Source organism: Mixophyes fleayi, chromosome 1, assembly GCF_038048845.1.
Source record: "Mixophyes fleayi isolate aMixFle1 chromosome 1, aMixFle1.hap1, whole genome shotgun sequence".
Lineage (NCBI taxonomy): Eukaryota > Metazoa > Chordata > Amphibia > Anura > Limnodynastidae > Mixophyes > Mixophyes fleayi.
The window spans coordinates 434362179-434381394 of NC_134402.1; the positions used below are offsets into that span (position 1 = coordinate 434362179).

At 41.2% G+C, this 19216-nt stretch overlaps 3 protein-coding genes across 5 annotated transcripts in view; 2 read left to right on the plus strand and 1 right to left on the minus strand.

The window, feature by feature from the left end:
- The window catches only part of RAD1 (RAD1 checkpoint DNA exonuclease), a 7940-nt gene extending 950 nt beyond the window's left edge, over positions 1-6990 (plus strand). For 2 of the 3 annotated variants that reach the window (XM_075184468.1, XM_075184460.1), the window contains exons 2-6: positions 1737-1940; positions 3392-3500; positions 3697-3955; positions 4974-5072; positions 5449-6990. In XM_075184468.1, coding sequence (XP_075040569.1) covers positions 1746-1940; positions 3392-3500; positions 3697-3955; positions 4974-5072; positions 5449-5632 — 846 coding nt within the window. In that variant the 5' untranslated portion in view covers positions 1737-1745 and the 3' untranslated portion in view covers positions 5633-6990. The remainder of the gene's footprint in view (positions 1-1736; positions 1941-3391; positions 3501-3696; positions 3956-4973; positions 5073-5448) is intronic. The other variant, XM_075184479.1, reaches the window with a different exon arrangement.
- Positions 6991-8687: 1697 nt separating this feature from the next.
- Positions 8688-14649, plus strand: BRIX1 (biogenesis of ribosomes BRX1). Its single transcript, XM_075184513.1, has 10 exons — positions 8688-8884; positions 9180-9291; positions 10617-10660; positions 11903-11973; positions 12064-12113; positions 12296-12369; positions 12926-12976; positions 13058-13159; positions 13427-13555; positions 13942-14649. Exons 1-10 carry the CDS (start codon positions 8741-8743, stop codon positions 14188-14190), a joined length of 1026 nt encoding a protein of 341 aa, XP_075040614.1. The 5' UTR covers positions 8688-8740; the 3' UTR covers positions 14191-14649.
- The window catches only part of TTC23L (tetratricopeptide repeat domain 23 like), a 34369-nt gene continuing 29345 nt past the window's right edge, over positions 14193-19216 (minus strand). The window contains exons 11-12 of the mRNA XM_075184526.1: positions 18575-18657; positions 14193-14935 (exon numbers count right to left, since the gene is read on the minus strand). Coding sequence (XP_075040627.1) covers positions 14914-14935; positions 18575-18657 — 105 coding nt within the window. The 3' untranslated portion in view covers positions 14193-14913. The remainder of the gene's footprint in view (positions 14936-18574; positions 18658-19216) is intronic.

Below are 19216 nucleotides of genomic sequence, written 5' to 3' on the forward strand. Positions count from 1 at the left end.
TTATGTTATATAACATGTCTTTCTTTTTCACCGCCCAATTCCCTCTTTTCTGTATGAAAAAAAGCTTATCTCTTTTTTTCCCATTTCAGTATAATATCACCCACTTTGAGTTTTAGTTAATATTTATGATGGGCAGCACGGTGGCTTAGTGGTTAGCACTTCTGTCTCACAGCGCTGGGGTCATGGGTTCAATTCCCAACCATGGCCTTATCTGTGTGGAGTTTGTATGTTCTCCCCGTGTTTGCATGGGTTTCCTCCCATAAACATAATTGTGGGGAATAAGGCCTAAATCATAACTATAGTGTCAAATGAATCCATTGATAAATTGAGCTACTAAAGTGTAAAATGTGAAGTCAGAAAGTCTATTGTGTGTGTATCTACACATCCCGTTTTTAGAAGATAGCAGTGTCACCAGTAGCAGCTTCAAAGGGCCCTGCGGTGAGCTATATCCTGACACAAGTTAGTTTTTTGGACACCTGATTAGACTTTGTGGGGCCAGTCACAGCTTGACATCCTTGCAGACAAAGGCAGCATTTGAAGGCTGCCTATACAGATAGAATTTGGAACTTCAAAAGAAAAATCTTCATATTTCATATTTTGGGAAATCGGGGGTGCCACTCCATACCAAGGGGTAAAAACCACACCCGGGTTGTGAATTATACTTACTAGCGTTATCCGAGAAGAGCTATAATCACATGTCTTTGGGAAAGGTGTTTTATATTGCTATGATTCCATCATGTTTGGTGTTTAAATGTGCGGGAGATTATGAACGGTTTATTGATGGGGGAGTTATGTTTGTGGGACATATCTGAGAAAAGCTGGGACATATCTGAGAAAAGCTAAGACAGGTCAAAACTTAGGAATAGTTTTGAACAAGCCTTATGTGACACCGAAGGGACATTTCTGTCCACACTGCCCCTGTGAATGCCATCCCAATTGAGTTTGCTTAAAAACCTGTGTTGTGAAGGGACAAATTGTCAGTCTTTTGGGAAATCAATCATTCATTGATAAGCTGTCCATCTTCAAGCCAACTTCCCTTGGCTCAGAATATACCACTTTGATGTAAGTTATACTCTGAAACTAATCCTTTTTATTTTAAACTGTTTTGCTTGTGTATGTTATGTCAATTATTTATTAATTGTTTTTTATATCTGTATGCCCTGTACCTTTGTATATTAAATCTATAAATTTAGTATGTGGCGTCCTTGATACTCTAACGAATCCATTAGCCTGTTAAGAAGAATATAGCCTGACCAAGTTAACTCTTTGAATGCCGGTGTGTGATTAGTTAATGCATTTGACTAACAAGCCTAGTGTGTGCTTGCATCTACATTTGTGTAACAGTCTGGAGGTGTGACGAGTTAATCCTTTGATTGCTGGTGTGGGTAGCCAGAAGCCTTGGGTGCCAGGGTGGGACAGTATATTGGGGTCCTATAGCCCATATTCAATAGGTGGTGGCAAACTTGAAGTGTGTGGGGGTGTGAAAGCGCTGTGTGGGGGCGGTAGAGAGAGACTGCGGGCTGGAATCGTGTGTAACCTCATACAGCAAACACCCAAAGTCATGTAAGCTGGAAGTGTGTTTGTGACACTCTTTATAATATTAATTATTATTATTATTATTATTATTAATAGCATATTTATAGTACAACATGTATTGTAATGTACATTATAACAATTATTTAATGCACGTAATTGGTAATCCATATCCTGTTTTATATCTCTGTGTAACAATCCAGGTCCTCAGCATGTCCTTCTTGTCACAGTCTGAAGTGGACAACGATCAGTATGTATTCACCTGCAGTCTGGACAATGTCCGCAACCTGTCTAACCTCCTGAAGGCTATTCACTTCAAGGACCATGCATCTTGCATTGCCACCAGTAATGGACTTAAAGTCACTGTTGAAAATGCTAAATGTCTGCAAGCAAATGCCTTTATTCAGGTATGAATAGTTTCCACCTTTGGGTTTAGCATCCACCATATCACTACACACTGCTTTGTATAAAATAGTAACTTATTTGTCATGAGAGATAAGTAATAAAGGATATAGTGTAATTAAATTGATACTTTTTTTATAGGCTAAATAACTACAATTTACTTATACACTTTGAATAGTACTTTGGTTACTTGATGTCAAGTGTGATCACAATATATAAGAAGCTGTTTGTTTAGCCTATAAGGCCTTTTACTCACTGGCGCCTGACTTGTGTTTAAAAATACATGTTAAAATGCATGTCAAATATAGTCACTTGTCATTTTACTTGCTTTCAAGAGATCATTGCGTTAATGGCATTGAATGGAATAAGAAGTGTCTAAAAAAATCCAGAGAGTAGGAGGACTGAAAAGAATATATCTTTACATATATATATAATCTTCTATAATATAAATGCCTAGTGGCGTGTGTTAGTCTGTCTGTGTGTGTGTGTGGAAAAAAAAACCAAGCTGCAGCGCCACTGACCTACTAAATTCTTAGGGCTAGATTTACTAAGCTGCGGGTTTGAAAAAGTGGGGATGTTGCCTATAGCAACCAATCAGATTCTAGCTGTCATTTTGTAGAAGGTACTAAATAAAAGAAAGCTAGAATCTGATTGGTTGCTATAGGCAACATCCCCACTTTTTCAAACCCGCAGCTTAGTAAATCTAGCCCTTAGTGTGTGTTTGGTATACTAAGATGTTTTTAATTTGTTAATTGTTAAAAGTGTTTATAAAGATTTTAAAAATATATATATATTTCTTGAAGGAGAAGTGACAGTTGGGAGTGGTTGGTGGTTGCCGGGGGTGACAGTTGGGAGTGGTTGGTGGTTGCCGGGGGTGACAGTGGGGAGTGGTTGGTGGTTGCCGGGGGTGACAGAGTGAGAGGAGTGTGATACTCAGGACCGCTGAGAGAGATCCCTGTGTCTGGATAGACATCTGGATAGATGTGGCGATGAAAATGAAGGATGAGGTGATGGAGAAGAATGATGAGGTGGTGACATGTGGACAAAGCCACGTTAAAAAAGGGCGCTTGCATCGGGAAGTAACGCTCTTCCCCTGAGGAGGCCTGGGCTAGGCCCAAATGCATGACAAGAACCTTTTTAACACCTTAAGTAGCCTGATTTGACTAGAATGCATGAGTATCATGCACGGGTTAACTTGTATATATATATATATATATATCCATGATTATTGGTCCACTGGTGGCACTTTTAAATATAGCTAATATATGACCATATCTCAACCAACAAAACTGTTACTGTAGATTATAGTTCACCTGTTAGAAACAGTAGATAATTATTTTTAATTGTTTAAATGTAGTGGTGTACATTTTCTGACAAATGACATATATATGTGTCGTGTGTAATTTACCTGCTGTGTGTCCTCTTTATAATTTGTTTTATTTGTTATTTATAACAGGCCGGGATATTTCAGGAATTCAACGTTCGGGAGGAGTCTGTAGTGTTTCGTGTAAATCTCACCGTCCTTCTCGACTGTTTAACTATTTTCGGTGCAAGTGCTGGACCAGGTAATTATACTCGCTGTACAGAATGGATTTGATGCCTTGTGAAGTGTCGTCATCTCATGTATGTGATGTTGGTATTGGGTAACAATATGTTGGTTATTGGGTACTTTATACCCAGGTGGCACTTGGGCATGAAGCGACTTGGGATTTACATTCTATATTGGTTAAATATGTTTTATTGCAATGTTTCTTTCTCAAGCTACAGCCACAGCTTTGAAGATGTGCTATCAGGGATATGGTCACCCTCTCACCTTATTTCTAGAAGAAGGAGGGGTGGTAACGGTGTGTAAAATTCACACGCAGGAACCAGAGGAGACGCTGGACTTCGATTTCTGTAGCACCAATGTGCTCAATAAGATCATATTGCAGTCGGAAGGACTGAAAGAGGCTTTCTCGGAGCTGGACATGAGCAGTGATTTTCTGCAGATCACTATGTCCCCAGAGAAACCATACTTCAGGTATGTATAGTGACCCACGGTTGTTCTATCTTCTTAGGAATCCTATGTAGAATTATTTTCACTTCCTATTGTTCTTTGTATTCACTTCTCATGTTAATAAAGCACTGCTACTCAGGAGAATAGACTTCTGGGTAATGTCAGAGGGGGAGCGGAAAGGTGTATATGGTTTCATGGTCAGATGGATGGAGGGGACGCATTGGTGAGGGTTTAGTAGGTGAGGGTGAGCAGTTTGCATTGAATTGCATTTATGAAACACATATATCTACATAGTGTATGTGTAGTTCTTATGCTATGCATACAGTTGGCAGATTGTATTTTATGTAATGGATCTGCCTGAAATATTACATCAAAAGCTACAGTGCCCCTAGTGGTAGAGCATGTGATTACGTGCAATGAGAAAAGTTTTTGAGAGATGCTATATCCCTTCCCCCAAAAAAGAGTTAGAGACAATAAAATAATAAATCAATAAATGAAAGAAATATTTGCTCAAATGTGGTATTGAAAAAAAGCCCTATCTGCCCCAAAAAAGTAATATAACATTCATTTGGGTATAATAATAAATTCGGAAATTGTGAAAATTTGGCACATCCCTCTGGTAGCGAAAGGGATAAAAAAATAGTATGACCCCCCCCCCCCCCCCCCTGCGGTGGATAAGAGAAACTAGGAGCAATGTGTTATCTTCAGCTTTGGAGGAGATTGGCTTATTAATTGCTGCTTTTCAGTAATAGAGGCAGGGCAAAATACACATGGACACTCAGAGTATACTGCAGTCACTGTAAGGAGCGATGCTAAACAATCTTTTGTTTGGGGGGGCATATTAAGGGATAGATGGGTAATTTCCAGGCATTACGGATAACAGACCTCATACTTGCATATTATTAATATCAGACCACAACAAGAAGTGTTAGATATTTTCTGCCGTCAAATTTCCACACATTGGAGATTAAAATCATTTTCCAGTTGTGTCTATGCCATAATGTATGACCTGTGACCTGTGATCTCTGTGTTTGGATAATAGATTGTCCACGTTTGGTAATGCAGGAAGTGCCCATCTGGACTATCCTAAAGATTCCGATCTGATAGAAGCATTTCACTGCACTCAGAACCAGACAAACAGGTAATATGACAACGTATTATAGTGTGTGTGTATAAATGGATTCTAAATGTTAATGCTGTGGAAAGCATGTTTACCAACACAACCAATAACCATATTTTGTAGGAACTAATTCTAGACATACGTACGGTGACATTCTGGTACAATCATACCGGACCACAAGTCATACAGTACAGCTGAGCGCATGACATATTGATGGAAAGAATGTTAGTGGCAAAACTTCTCCATACACCCTCTGCAGGCTACACAACAGTACTGCATGTAATCACATAAAACATTTCCTGATTTGCGCATGACCTTTGTATTTATATTTTATTTGTTGTTTTACAGTTAGGTTTACTTCCTATGGACATACGTATGTTTTCCTCACTTCTTCCAGATATAAAATCTCTTTGCTGAAGCCATCTACTAAGGCCCTCGCCCTGTCCTGTAAGGTGTCTATTCGGACTGACAACAGAGGTTTCCTCTCCCTGCAGTACATGGTCAGGAATGAGGACGGTCAGATCAACTTTGTGGAGTATTACTGCTGCCCAGATGAGGACATAGAAGCAGCCGACTCATAGACTTAACAGGACTCTTCCTCTCAGACTTGATATAGATAATAGCAGATTCCGCCACTCGTTGTATATACCATTCTCTGACAGGTAGAGGTTAGACGTTCAGCTGCTTTCAACAGTAAATATCTATTTTTAAAATTGCAAAATAAATTTAAAAAGTCAAGTAGTAGTAAAATATGCAGCTTGTTCCACGTGCTGTGGGTGGTTATCAGTCTCAATGAGTGCGGCCATTGTCTGGCTTCTTAAAGGGGATCCACACTGGCTCTATGGGTTACCTGTGTAGGTATTCACTCATCACCGGTATCTGCCTCACAAGGTGGTTGGTCGCACAATAGGATAGGCAGCGGACAGTACACCTCGCAGGCCTTTGACAATTTCTCCACCAAAAGTTATTGGCCTAATACTAATGTGCTAATTGCTCAATGGGGTATTTTAAGCAGTTTTGAAAATTTAACCCCTGCAGCTAATTTTTGGTAAGATACAGTCTGCGAGGGAGTGTATCTAACAGGTACACTTTCCTTCAGTCTTTAATGTCAGTTGGCCAGACATGTACAGTTATTGCCATACTCATGGGCCCAATCACTGCATCATTTGCCAGATATCAGCGGATTGAACTGACTAGCAAGAAAAGATATTCATGATGACATACTTGGTCCAATGAAGATGTACAGAAAAAAAGGTATTGGTTAGATACAGTCTGCTAAAGAGCGTATCTTACCAAATGTTAGATAGAGGACAGGGGTTATATTTGCAGAATAAAAATCCTCTGGGTCTCTTTTGCACAGTTAGCAAAAAAGAAAAAGAATCCACAAAAGTGGGTCTGTTACTCACACATTATTTATGTGTTACAGGGAACTAGTGACATTTACTATGAATAGGTAACTCTCATTTAGCCTCTAGTGAATTAATGGATTTATTCTCATGAATATTGATTTACTGAGACTACTGTGAGAATGGGTCCTCTTTAAGCTATTGATAAAAACTCTTTATACATAGATATAGAAATGGATTATTTGAGTTTTTAGGGCAAAATTTCTAAAGAGGGATTTAGGATTAAGAGATTATATGATTTCCATGAAGTGATAGCTCAGGAGTATGTTATGGACTAGAACACACAAATAATGTGAATTCTGGCTATGGAGAGAGGATGGTTATGTGTTTCAATTAATCAGAATAAACTAATATATTAGTGGGGTCTTTGTACAGTCATATAGTTGTCTCCTCTGGTTCCCCAATATGTGTTTCTACTATTTTGTTGCTGAATATATTTTGTAATATGTTTTGTGTGGACTCTTCAACACATAAGTGGTTCATTTTCAGTAGAAGATCTATATTTTGTTTCAATAAACATCGTATAAAACGTATTCTTTTATGTTTTGGTCATTTTTGAAACTTTACATAATAATTTAGCCATATGAAAAAATATGTCCAGGGGCGCACGCAGGGGGGGTTTCTGGGTCTCCAGAACCCCCTCCCCCTCCGCTAACTAAGTGCCAACCATAGCGGCACTGTACTATACAGCAGCCGTGGCGCTGTCAAAGCACCGCCGCGGACGCTTCTTTGACAGCGCCGCGGCTGCTGTATAATACAGTGCTCGCTGACGAAACGGAGCGTAGGCGCATGCGCAGCAGCTCTCTCGCGTGTTTTTGGGGTTTTTTTTGGTCAGGGGGGGAAAACACCCCCTCCCCCCCCCCCCTGACAATCCTGCGTGCGCCCCTGATGCCCATCAAGCGCAACCTCTTTCTCGAAAACTTTAGTTTTTTCAGCGGAAGATAAAAAATAACTAAACTATAAAGCATAGTCTGATTTGTCTTAAGAGGGAAACATTTCTTCCTGGCCCCTAACTGGTAATCAGGCGATTGTCTGAATGAACAGTCTGTGTTGTATTATTAACGCAACAATGCCGTGAAATAAATAAGGTGTGTTTTTTTAACATAAATGACTGTGGCTGGCTGAAAGCAGCAGTTTGGTAATTACCTTTTTCCCTTGGTTTGTTTCTTCAGACTGCTATTAATAATTGATAATTCTGCCGATTTTCCACAGTGTAATGTGACTACCATGGAAACAACAGTCACATGGCACATGATGTGAGCAGAGAAGCTTAGGAATGCTCCTCTGAGCTCTGTATTCACTGTAACATTCTCCCCTTCCTTCTCTGCCGTCACATACCAAGAGCTGTGGGCTAGATTTACTAAACTGTGGGTTTGGAAAAGTGGAGATGTTGCCTATAGCAACCAATCAGATTCTAGCTTTTATTTATTTAGTGCATTCTACAAAATGACAGCTAGAATCTGATTGGTTGCTATAGGCAGCATCTCTACTTTTTCAAACCCGCAGTTTAGTAAATCCAGCGCTGTGTCTGGCAGATAGACAATGTACTTTGTGTCTGGTCTATGCACTGTACATACACCTCTCTGCTTCTCTCCCCTTTGCCATGACATGCTGAGAGCAGGGACTCAGGGAGCCATTATTATTTGCCCTCCAGGGAGGTATTGAAAAGGAGATAATGGTCTGTAACAGGATAGCGAAGAACTTTAACAAAAATACAATGTGGGATTGCTGCTTCAATGCCTGTAACCTGTATATTCTGTTGTGTTAGAAAAATCTCCACAATCATTTCTGAATAGAAATTTCACCTTCTTGACCTGTAGCAGATCTCATTAGGACACTGTAATAAAGATGTGGGAAATGACTTCAGTTATATTCTTTGTACAGCGCTGCAGAATTGCTGGCGCTATATAAATAAATGGTGATGATGAAATTTATATATACTTTATATTAAGGTGCCATTGAGGCTTTATGGATCCAAAATAAATGTTTAGCACCATCACCAAACAACTGGTTCTTGGCCATTTTGCAAGGAGCACCCTCACTCCACCCAACTCCTCCCATTAACCTGAGCAAACACTGTCATCTTGTGCAACAAACATACACGTTTTGGTGGTAATATAGACACGCTTGTGTTCTTTATTCCATCCACTGCAGCTGTACACATTTCAGCTGGGTGATATTTCCTTTAGTATCCAGCAGAGGGCGCACTGACTCCCCAAAGGACCATAGAGTTCTGCGTCCGGTATAGACAGGCTGATTAGTAACTTCCGGGAGAAAAGTATCATGGCCGCGCACCGGAGAAAACGTGGGTCCAATGCTAAGCCCGCGGTGCAGAGTAAGAAGGCGAAATTAGAGCAGAATGAGGCTGGGACGGACGCAGCCGCCGGTGCGGGAGAAGAGTTCACTATCCCGGCCCCCGTGTCGGAGGTATGAGCAGGGGCTGAGATCCTGGTGGGGGCTGTGGTGGGACTGCCTGGGCTGGTGGGGCTGCCTGGGCTGGCGGGGGCCGTAGAGGGGTTGGTGGGGCCCGTGGTGGGACCCGTGGTGGGACTGCCTGGGCTGGTGGGGATCGTGGTGGGGCCGCCTGGGGTGGTGGGGGCCGTGGTGGGGCTCTGTAAAGTTGGATGATTATACACCATGAAGTGTTAGACAAGTCAGTTACTGTCTGTAAAATAAGTGTCTCTTTGGAAGCTGGTTAATCCTTATATAACTGTGCTTGCAGGGAAAGTGGAAGAACAAGGAGCGGGTTCTCATATTTTCTTCCCGTGGGATCAATTTTCGCACCAGACATTTGATGCAAGACCTGAGAACTTTAATGCCACACTCAAAAGCAGGTAAGTCTCCTTACTAATTGGCTACAACTGATGCAGTCAGTTCTCCGTGTTCTCTCCAGCACCTCTTCTTTCCTGGGTGCTCCATCCAGCTGTTTTTACTTGCCATCTGGCTCTTTGCGCCCAATAGAGTACTATTATAATATAAAAACAAAGGTTTATTCTATTATTATAGCAGACACTATGTGAGCACTGCAGCCGGCAGTGTGTGTTAGACCACTGACCGGTCCTGGCAGGTGTGGGCAATAACCTCCAACATTTTTCAATGTTATTGCAAATTATTACAACTTCCCCCACCCGGCTGGCAAAATCTTCTGGGGAGAACAGAGTTCCCGTATATTATATATGAGATCAGAGTTGTACGTAGACATTTGTGGAACCCTTTACGAATGCTATGCCCACCAATGGTGACAATCAGTGCAGGCATTGGTTTTTCTTTTTACAATGTTTGCATACGGCTCAATCGTATGCTCGCCCTCATTCATATACACATTAACAGATGCATTCGGTGATGTAGACGCATTGACATAGTAACCAAGATGGATGCATGTACCTTTGACTAATGGCAATGTAAGAAGATCTGAATGAGATACACATATGAAAGGCTGCCATTTCTTGCCTCTGGTTTCATTGATTGCTGGTACTGCTCTTGTTTACAGTTTGTTGATTTTATTTCAGTTAATTTATCTTTCTACTACTGCACTTTGTGGCTAAACAGCCCCTAGATGCCCCCCCCCCCCCCTCCCCTCCCTAAGATAGTGATTACAGCAGACATAAGTGCCCAGGAATGCATCCTTGTGTAAGTTGCCATATGCAGCTTCCAGTTCTGCAAAAATTCTCTGTATTTTCTGGAGGGGAAGGTTGCTTGGGGCTAACGTCCAAGATATATTTTGAGCAGAATTTGTTCGTTATAAGGTGGCTGCATCAATAATGGTGAACAAAGTCAGTCTATTCCATCCATTTTATATTAATTTGGGTATTGTTTAGTCTCTTTAAGTTTCACATGGGGGAATAGCGACATTATGTCGTCTTTTTAATTATTACTCCATTCCACTTGTTTCATGTTAGTTGTTGCAGATCTGAAGACCATTGGGCATATAATGCTTTAACATGAGCGTAGCTGCGTTGCACTTACAAAATTGAGAATTGTGTTCTCTTTAGATACAGATGACTTCTATAATAGAACTGTTAGTACTGACAACTCCTTATGCATCCAAACATATACCTCCAATAGGACTATGAACTTTCAATGGGCAATGTGGTACATGATGTAAATGCCGACTGCAGTGTATTCTCTGCTCTTATTCTTCTTTTGTTGATGTTTGCAGACACGAAAATGGACCGTAAAGATAAGCTATTTGTTATCAATGAGGTATGTGACACCGATTCTACTGCTGCTAAATTTTACTGCAATCTAACCTGGAGTGTTAAAGTGTATATTACCTGTTGCCATGCCGATTGTACCCGCAAACAGTCCCTGGTTTATCCTACTAAGTGTATAGGTGAATGTACGTATATCCCTTGCTAGGGAATCAAGCTTACTTGTGTACCCAAGCTCTAATGTGAAAGGAGCCTAAAGACGATCGAGCAGGCCTGGCCAACCTGTGGCTCTCCGGGTGTTGTGAAACTACAAGTTCCAGCATACCTTTCCATTTATCGTTTGGCTATCCAATGGCAAAGCATGTTGGGGCTTGTAGTTTCACTACATCTGGAGAGCCACAGGTAGGCCAGGCCTAGGATAGTGTATAGTCAGCCTGTTACAGATGCTGATAATCCCCAGCGCACAGCTGTACAATTCAATGATAGCAGTAAATTAGTGATGTACTCAAATAGTCTGATTTTTATTTTTTTTATATCGGTAGGGTCTGGATATAGGATTGATTATTCATTTTGGTTTTTTGTTTGATTACAGGCTGAGATCCAGATCTGTGTATGGACTTAACACTGATCCAGATTTAAGCATGGCATCTGTATGATGTACCCTTTTTATCAACACGCTGATATATGGCTATGCTTTATAAAGTCAATAAATTAACATTTTATAGAATATACTGTTGTGGTTATCAGACTATTTGAGTACATCACTAATTTATTGCTATCATTGAATTGTACAGCTGTGCGCTGGGGATTATTTGTTTAGAGTATTGGTGTGCCGGAGAAAGAGGAGGTTGCTCTGAACCCCAAGTAGCACGATGATGCTCTTTTCATTCTGGGTAGTGCATTGACCTATTTGATATATTGTTACAGATGCTGAATCTATAGTGGCAAAAATGTCACCCATATACCTAACCAGTGAAAAAGGGTGTTTGGGTATGCAGGCACTTGTTGTCCAGTGAGGCATAGGTTCTTAAGGCAATATCCACCTATCTGCAGCTCTTTCTAGCGTTCAACCAAAACATGCTGCACAACCATCTCAGTGATGCATGTATGCGCTGCACACCCTGCCTGACTGTATTACAGATAGAAGTCCCATAACAATAATGAAGAGAGCGGTGCTCTCAACTGGAGACTGTTGAAGAATGACCAGGCAAATTCTAAAAATCTGTAGTTCACTTAAGAATACGATCCAAGTAAAGTGGCTATTGTATGTCTAACGTGCTTGTCTTGTGCGTAGGTCTGTGAAATGAAAAACTGCAACAAATGCATTTATTTTGAAGCAAAGAAAAAACAGGACCTATATATGTGGTAGGTAAACACTCATGAGGACAAATCTTTATTCTATTCCTAGTGTTGTCTGTCTTCACACTCTTTAATATGTATTTACTATTTTTTTAGGTTATCAAACTCCCCAGAGGGTCCATCTGCAAAGTTCCTGGTTCAGAATAGTAAGTAGGATACTTGAAAATCTGTTCTATATTATTTTTGTATTAAGTGACATGATGCTTAAGCTAAAAAGACATTGTAATTAAATCTTTATTGCTGGGAAATGTGTAAAGTCTGCTGTGTGCCACCACTAGAGGGCAGTGCACACATTCACCTATGCTTATGATATGTTTCACCGTTGTAGTACATACACTGGCAGAGCTGAAGATGACTGGAAACTGCCTGAAAGGCTCACGTCCTCTATTATCCTTTGATCCGGTTAGTATTTAAAACCAGTTTATTGGTTGAATGTTGATGTTTGATAGTCTAGATAGTTATAAATACAGATAGTGTGTGTGTGTATATATGTGTATATATGTGTATATATATATATATATATATATATAATCACAATAAGCACATAAAGTTGGCATATTTCATTGTGCATCCTTATCCCAGCCCTAAATCGGAGGCACGGGTCAGCCTGGCTTCTCACTTTTTGTTCAGAAAGTGATTAGACTCCTAAAGGTGACTGTAGTGTGTGTGTGTGTGTGACTGTAGTGTGTGTGTGTGTGACTGTAGTGTGTGTGTGTGTGACTGTAGTGTGTGTGTGTGTGACTGTAGTGTGTGTGTGTGTGACTGTAGTGTGTGTGTGACTGTAGTGTGTGTGTGTGTGTAGGATGCACATACTTTGTGTCTCCATCTCTAGGAGTAGTTCGTGTTTGTATGTCATGGAACATATATGTTCCCAGTTGCAGCTTCCACTCAATATAACCATAATGCACATCTTCTGCACCTCAATATCAATCTGTTCTAATATCCTATTACTTTGCAGGCATTTGATAGAGATCCCTACCTGGCACTGCTGAAAGAACTGTTTATACAGGTAAGGCATAATGCCACGTTTATGTACAATGTCCTAGGACCTGCTCAGTCAGCACGTTCACTTCACTCATCTTAAATGCAGATTTTTGGAACCCCGAGATACCACCCAAAGAGCCAACCTTTTGTGGACCATGTATTCACCTTCTCTGTGGCCGACAAGAGGATCTGGTTTAGGAACTATCAGGTCAGTAGTCACCTGTCTAAATCTGATTGTCATTGTCATCCTGTCCTTACTGGCACCATTATGTGTTCTGATGAGCCCACATTCTGGTCTTAGTTTATTTATTTTGATTTTGTTTTTATCTTTACATTTATGCACTTTTTTTCCCTATGCAAAATTACAACTAGTTAATAGTAATGGTGCATTTAACCTTTTTATAAAACGGATTTCTTATGACGTTTCTTTTTCTCCATTAGTCTTTCTATATTATTTGTTTTCTTTCTGTCCCAGATTATAGAAGAAGATGCATCTCTGGTGGAAATCGGGCCTCGTTTTGTGTTGAATCTCATAAAGATTTTCCAAGGCAGTTTTGGAGGGCCAACTTTGTATGAAAACCCCCATTACCAGTCTCCTAACATGGTATGTTCCCCATCTTTATTACTGGCAGAGTCCTTTGCCATAGTCTGGGATATCTATATAAGCGAATGCACAGGAAATGTGTTTTCTAACGTGCAGTAGGAATATGACATCCAGAATCTGGTTGGTAGTGACAACCCTACAGTGTCCCTGGGTACTTGGCCTTATAAAATGCTGAAATTAACCAAAAAGAGTGTTTTATTCTGTATATTTATGACTTTAACGCATACATGAGCTTGTTTTGAACCTCCTGAGTACTTATGGGTATATAGTGCACAGAACAGAGATGATAGAACATAAAGCAACTGCATTATAATAGTATTTTTTGCTGGTTTTCTCTTTGATGTCACTTCCTGTATGGTTACCTAATAAAGTTTTCCTTGTTCCAGCACCGCCGGATCATCCGGTTGACCACGGCCGCAAAGGTGAGAGAGAAGCAGCAGGTGAAGGAACTGCATAAGATGAAGAAGGATGAGGTGAAAGCCGTTCTCCCACCCGACCCCACCGAGGAGATCTTTGTCACCCCGGCTGAAAAGAAGCCTCAGCTCATCGAGACGAAGGCGCCTTTACCCAAACCCAGCGTGAAACGGAAGGACAAGAAATTCAAACGCCAGAGGCTGGCCAAGAAACACGCCTGAACTGTGGGAGGGGAGATGGTTTATTTACAGGGCTCTCTGTATGTTTTATACATTAAAAGGAAAAAAAAAATATATTCCATCCATTCTTTCATAATTATGAATCATTAGGATGGTTACAATTGAATCCTCCGTCTTCAGCTGTCATTGTGTTGTTAATGTGGGATACTTGGTGTCTGTTTTTAATGATACTGACAGCTCCATCGTCCTCTCTTATGGTTTCACTAAACTCTTATATATGAGCTGGTTGTCTAATGCAGCCTCTTTCAGCACGTGCGGCAGACACTCACCGGAGCGCACTCAGGAGATCTGGTGGGAGAATGAGTGTTCGGCTGTACTCGCTCCTGGCACCACAGTGCAATATTTAATTATTTTGCTGCTGGCTATGTCTTAAATAATTTTATTAAAATATGATTCACAAAAGTAGGAAAATGCCAGAACCTAGAAACTCCACACACGAGTCTGTGGTGGGAAATGGACGTCCGTTGTCCTATGTTAATATTTATACCACGTGCTTGGTGGTACCATATAATGGAGTTGAGGGGTTGGCTCAGTAGTATCCTATTTCTTCCAGTGTTCCACAATACCAATGTTGTGGTGATTGAGTCATAGGATTGCTGGTTCCTTGCAGTGTTTTCGGCTTTATTTACATTATTCCTATGCTGTGTGGCAGAATAATCTCTGATACGACATAGTCCCTAGCTACAACATTTAGCAGCGTTATCGTCACTGTCCGCTGGCCCCAGACCTGCAGGAAACGGATTGTGTAGGTTAGGATTCATGTAAGTACAAATATATATGTTCATGTATTCAAATCCACATTATGCTACACCTTTATCTTGTAGTACGCTGGGGGACACAGAACATGGATATATCGCATCCTGCTAAGACCCCAGAGTACGGACTCTTTCACCTTCGACTTAGGTTTAGATTAGTGTCCTTAAAAGGAGCACACAAGCTCTCCTGGCATTTATTCCTGTCATAGCTGCTGAGACTTGTTCTGTAACAGCCTATATATAGTCGTCATGTGTATTAGATGCATCCTCTGATACCCCATTCATACTGCACCAAAATCCCGGGATTTTGCGAGGGGTAATTCCCGTGTTGGACCCCGCTCGCCTGCAGTATGAATGGTGCAACCCGTGTAATTCCCGGGTCTCACCATTCATACTGTAAAAAAAAAAAAAGATTTTAGTTAAAAAAAAAAATACATAACAAATGTTTACTTAACTTATTTTCAGCCAGTGGTGTCTCCGGTGCGTTGCCGGCTGTCAGGGGGACCTCTGGGTACTAAAATGACGTCATTTCGAATGGACTAGAAATGATGTCATTTTAGTACCCAGAGGTCCCCCTGACAGCCGGCAACGCACCGGAGACACCGCTGGCTGAAAATAAGTTAAGTAAACATTTGTTATGTATTTTTTTTTTTAACTAAAATCTTTTTTTACACTTTTTTTTTTTCTAAAACCCGGGTCGGGCAGGTGCAGTATGAACCCGCCCGACCCGGGAATCTTCTTATCTATACTGCCCTGTGCCCCGGCAATATCCTGGGTTAACAACCCGGGATATTGCCAGGGCGGCAGTATGAAAGTGGTATGATTGATTGATCCTTAAGGAAATGGATATATACAGTTCTGTCTACATTTATTCTCCTTCACTGTCTTATCCAACATTGGTTTAATGCAGGGTTTCCCAAACCCAGTCCTCAGGGCTCCCCAACAGTGCAGGTTTTCTGGATCACATGTGACATAATTAGGACCATCTGTGGATCTGTTACAATGTGTCGGTCAGTAATGAATACACCTGTGCTCCAGCAAGGAGATTTGGAAAACCTGCACTGTTGGGGAGCCCTGAGGACTGGGTTTGGGAAACACTGGTTTAATGTGTTGGGATTGGAAATACAGGCTGCACAAGTCCAAATAATGTTGATAGCAGAAACAGCAGACCTGAGCTGAGCAGTCCTGCGCGTAACTACCACTTTTTCCGGTGGTTTGGCAAACCACAGCTTATGAAATCTGACTTTTTATCATGTTAAAAAAATCAGGATGGTGATTTGCACTGTGATCCTTTGTTCAAGTGTAGTTTTCAAGCAGTTTGGCCTTCAATAAATCCAGTGGTCTTGAAACAGCTGTAAACCGTTAATTTCGTCAAACCGCCCTTTAGTAAATCTCGCCCCGAGAAGTATCCAGCAGCACTAGTTTGGAGAAGCTAGTTCAATAAACTGGCAGTGTTTTGTTAACGTAAGTAATTCCCTGATGCATGTTTACATATATGAAATTAAACCGATGCAGCAGACTTGTTCACTGAGTGGTCAAAGAAGAGGCTTGTTGTACATATGAAACTCCTGGATAAGCAGATTAAGAGCTAGATTGACTAAACTGCGGGTTTGAAAAAGTGGAGATGTTGCCTATAGCAACCAATCAGATTCTAGTTATCTTATTTAGTACATTCTACAAAATGACAGCTAGAATCTGATTGGTTGCTACAGGCAACATCTCCACTTTTTCAAATCCGCCGTTTAGTAAATATACCCCTAGGGCAGGGGTAGATAACCAGCAGATAGGTGGCAAGGCATGCTGGGATTTGTAGTTTCACAACACCTGGAGAGCTGCAATTTGCCTACCCCTGCCCTAGGTCTTTGTAGAATCCTTAGAGTCTAGATTAAGAAGTTTGCCAAAAAAAAAACAAAACCTTTATCATGAAGATCAAAGAACATTTAAAGCAAATATGAGAAAAAAAATATTGAAAAATCACCAGTATCAGAAGATTTCAAAGATTTAATAATCCTTGCAGCACTATCAGAGGTGGAACTAGTGAGCTGTGGGCCTGGTGCAGGAAAGCGGAGAGGAGGAAATGGGCTCACAGCTCACTAGTTCCTCGTGCAGTGTTCCTCAATGGTAGTTCAGCCACTGAGCACTATCAAGTCCATCGTGGAACAAATGGTGAGAATGACAACCATGAATTTGTCTAGAACAGGCGGTCATCTAAGATTGAGCATCCAGCTTGTCGGGGGGCTGCCAAGAGGCCTATGGTAACGCTGACAGAGTTAGTTTTCTATTTTGGAGATGTGAAAAACTGTCTGTGGGACAACAATAGACTGGGCCCTTCCCACATCTGCAGCTTATGGGAGGGTTGCAAAAAGAAAACATTTCTGAAGAAAGATCACATGAAATCCATAGATACCGAGAGGAGGAAGATCACATGAAATCCATAGATACCGAGAGGAGGAAGATCACATGGTCTCATGAGACTGATAATTAACCTTTTGGCTTCAACGCCAGGTGCAATGTTTGGATGCTGTGCACCATCCCAAGTACATGGGCCCTATGTTAAACCATGGTGGTGGGACCATAATGCTTTGCTGATGCTTATCTGCTTCTGCTTCAAGGATTGGAAAACTCACCAACATAAAGGGTGATTGGATGCAGCAATACAGGCATCCTGCAGGAAAACCTCTCCAGTCTTCAAGACATCTAGATCTAGGGACAAGGTTTATATTCCAGCAGGACAACTGCCTAAAGCATACAGAACAAGCCACATTGGAGTGGCTTAAATACAGTGCCTTAGTAAGAGCCCAGAAGTTATTCCCAGCAAGAATCTGGGGAATCATTAAAAATTGCTGATCACCAGCAGTTCCGATAAATCCTAAAAGAACTCCACCAATATTACAAGAAGAATGAGCAATAATTTCAGTGTCCAGATGCCCAATGCTGATAGACACTCAGTAAATAGACTCACAGCTGTAACTGCAGGTAACGCTGCTTCTACCTAGTGTTAAGGCGGAGGAGGGTGAACACTTACAGTGGGTATGAGAAGTATAAGACAGGCAGCAAAAGGGTTAAGGGGGTGATCCAAAAGGAATAGTTGGTAGTACTTTGTACAATTGTGGGTCTAGATGAAAAATATCACTTCAAAGTGTTTTTACGTTATTTTCCATCAACGGAATGGGACGGGAACCTGTACAAGCAGTTGGCGGACTAACAGGCGCCTGTGCACATAACTAAATGTACTGCAGGTGGGTATATTCTGAGGGTAATGACTGACACTTACTGGATACTAAAGGGCGGAGTAGAGGGAGGATGGTTCCACTTTTCATATACCTTAACTACAACTGTTTTTAATAAATATATGTTCATATATCTAAAACACCACGAGCTGGGCTTTGAGTGTTATAATAATTTGGGACATTTCTTCAAAAAATCAGTTGTGTTGGGGGAAATTGTAAGAAAGTCACCTGCTAACAGTCCACGTGGATTATTGTCCTTCCCTAATAACTACAGTCCCAGCCAGATAATAAGATAAGAGCTAGTAGCCATGTCCACCAGCGGTAGCACTTCTGTCCACCTGAGTTTGCTAAATGTTATAATAAATAAAAATGACAACTTACCTGTGTAACGTGGTCAGTAGGTTCTGGGTCTCTCTGCTCTTACTGTGCTGAGACCCGTACACGGCTGTCTGAACCTCTAAACACTGAAAGAAAGGACGTGGGTCACATTATATCATACATCAGATAATAACATATCGCGGGGTCAGTTAGGACAGAGAGTAAACTACCTCAGTCATGTGATGATATTGGGGTAGTGGGAGAGACAGAAAGAGGCATTGTGTCCCGACCAAGCAGGACCCCAAAGGGCGCAATGCTGGGAGCCCCTCTGGTAGGGTCAGTGTGTCTGGGCAAGTGCCAACTTACTGGAGGGTGAAATACATCCTGGCTGGCATCACTGGAGCCTCATTTCATCCTGCCGGGCATTATTACTGGGGGAAAATGTTATCCTAGTTAGTATCATTGCTGGGGGCAAAATGCATTATTCTAGGCAGTATTACTGAGGGCAATTGTTATCCTAGTGTTAATTATTAGTGAGGAATATTATATCTTGATGGGTATTATTACTGGGGACAACCTATATCCTGGTTGACTTGATTATTCTGCTGAAGATTATTGCTGGGGCAGATAATATCCTGGGGGGGGGGGGGTTATTATATTGTGTGGATATTACAATGGGTGATAAATTAAATCCTAGTGGGCATT

Excerpts from the sequence above, each read along its gene's own strand:
- BRIX1 (XM_075184513.1), top strand. The coding sequence starts at position 8,741 with ATGGCCGCGCACCGGAGAAAACGTGGGTCCAATGCTAAGCCCGCGGTG. Across the intron at positions 11,974-12,063 it reads AAACAGGACCTATATATGTG|GTTATCAAACTCCCCAGAGG; the intron begins GTAGGTAAACAC and ends CTATTTTTTTAG. Across the intron at positions 13,556-13,941 it reads ATTACCAGTCTCCTAACATG|CACCGCCGGATCATCCGGTT; the intron begins GTATGTTCCCCA and ends TCCTTGTTCCAG.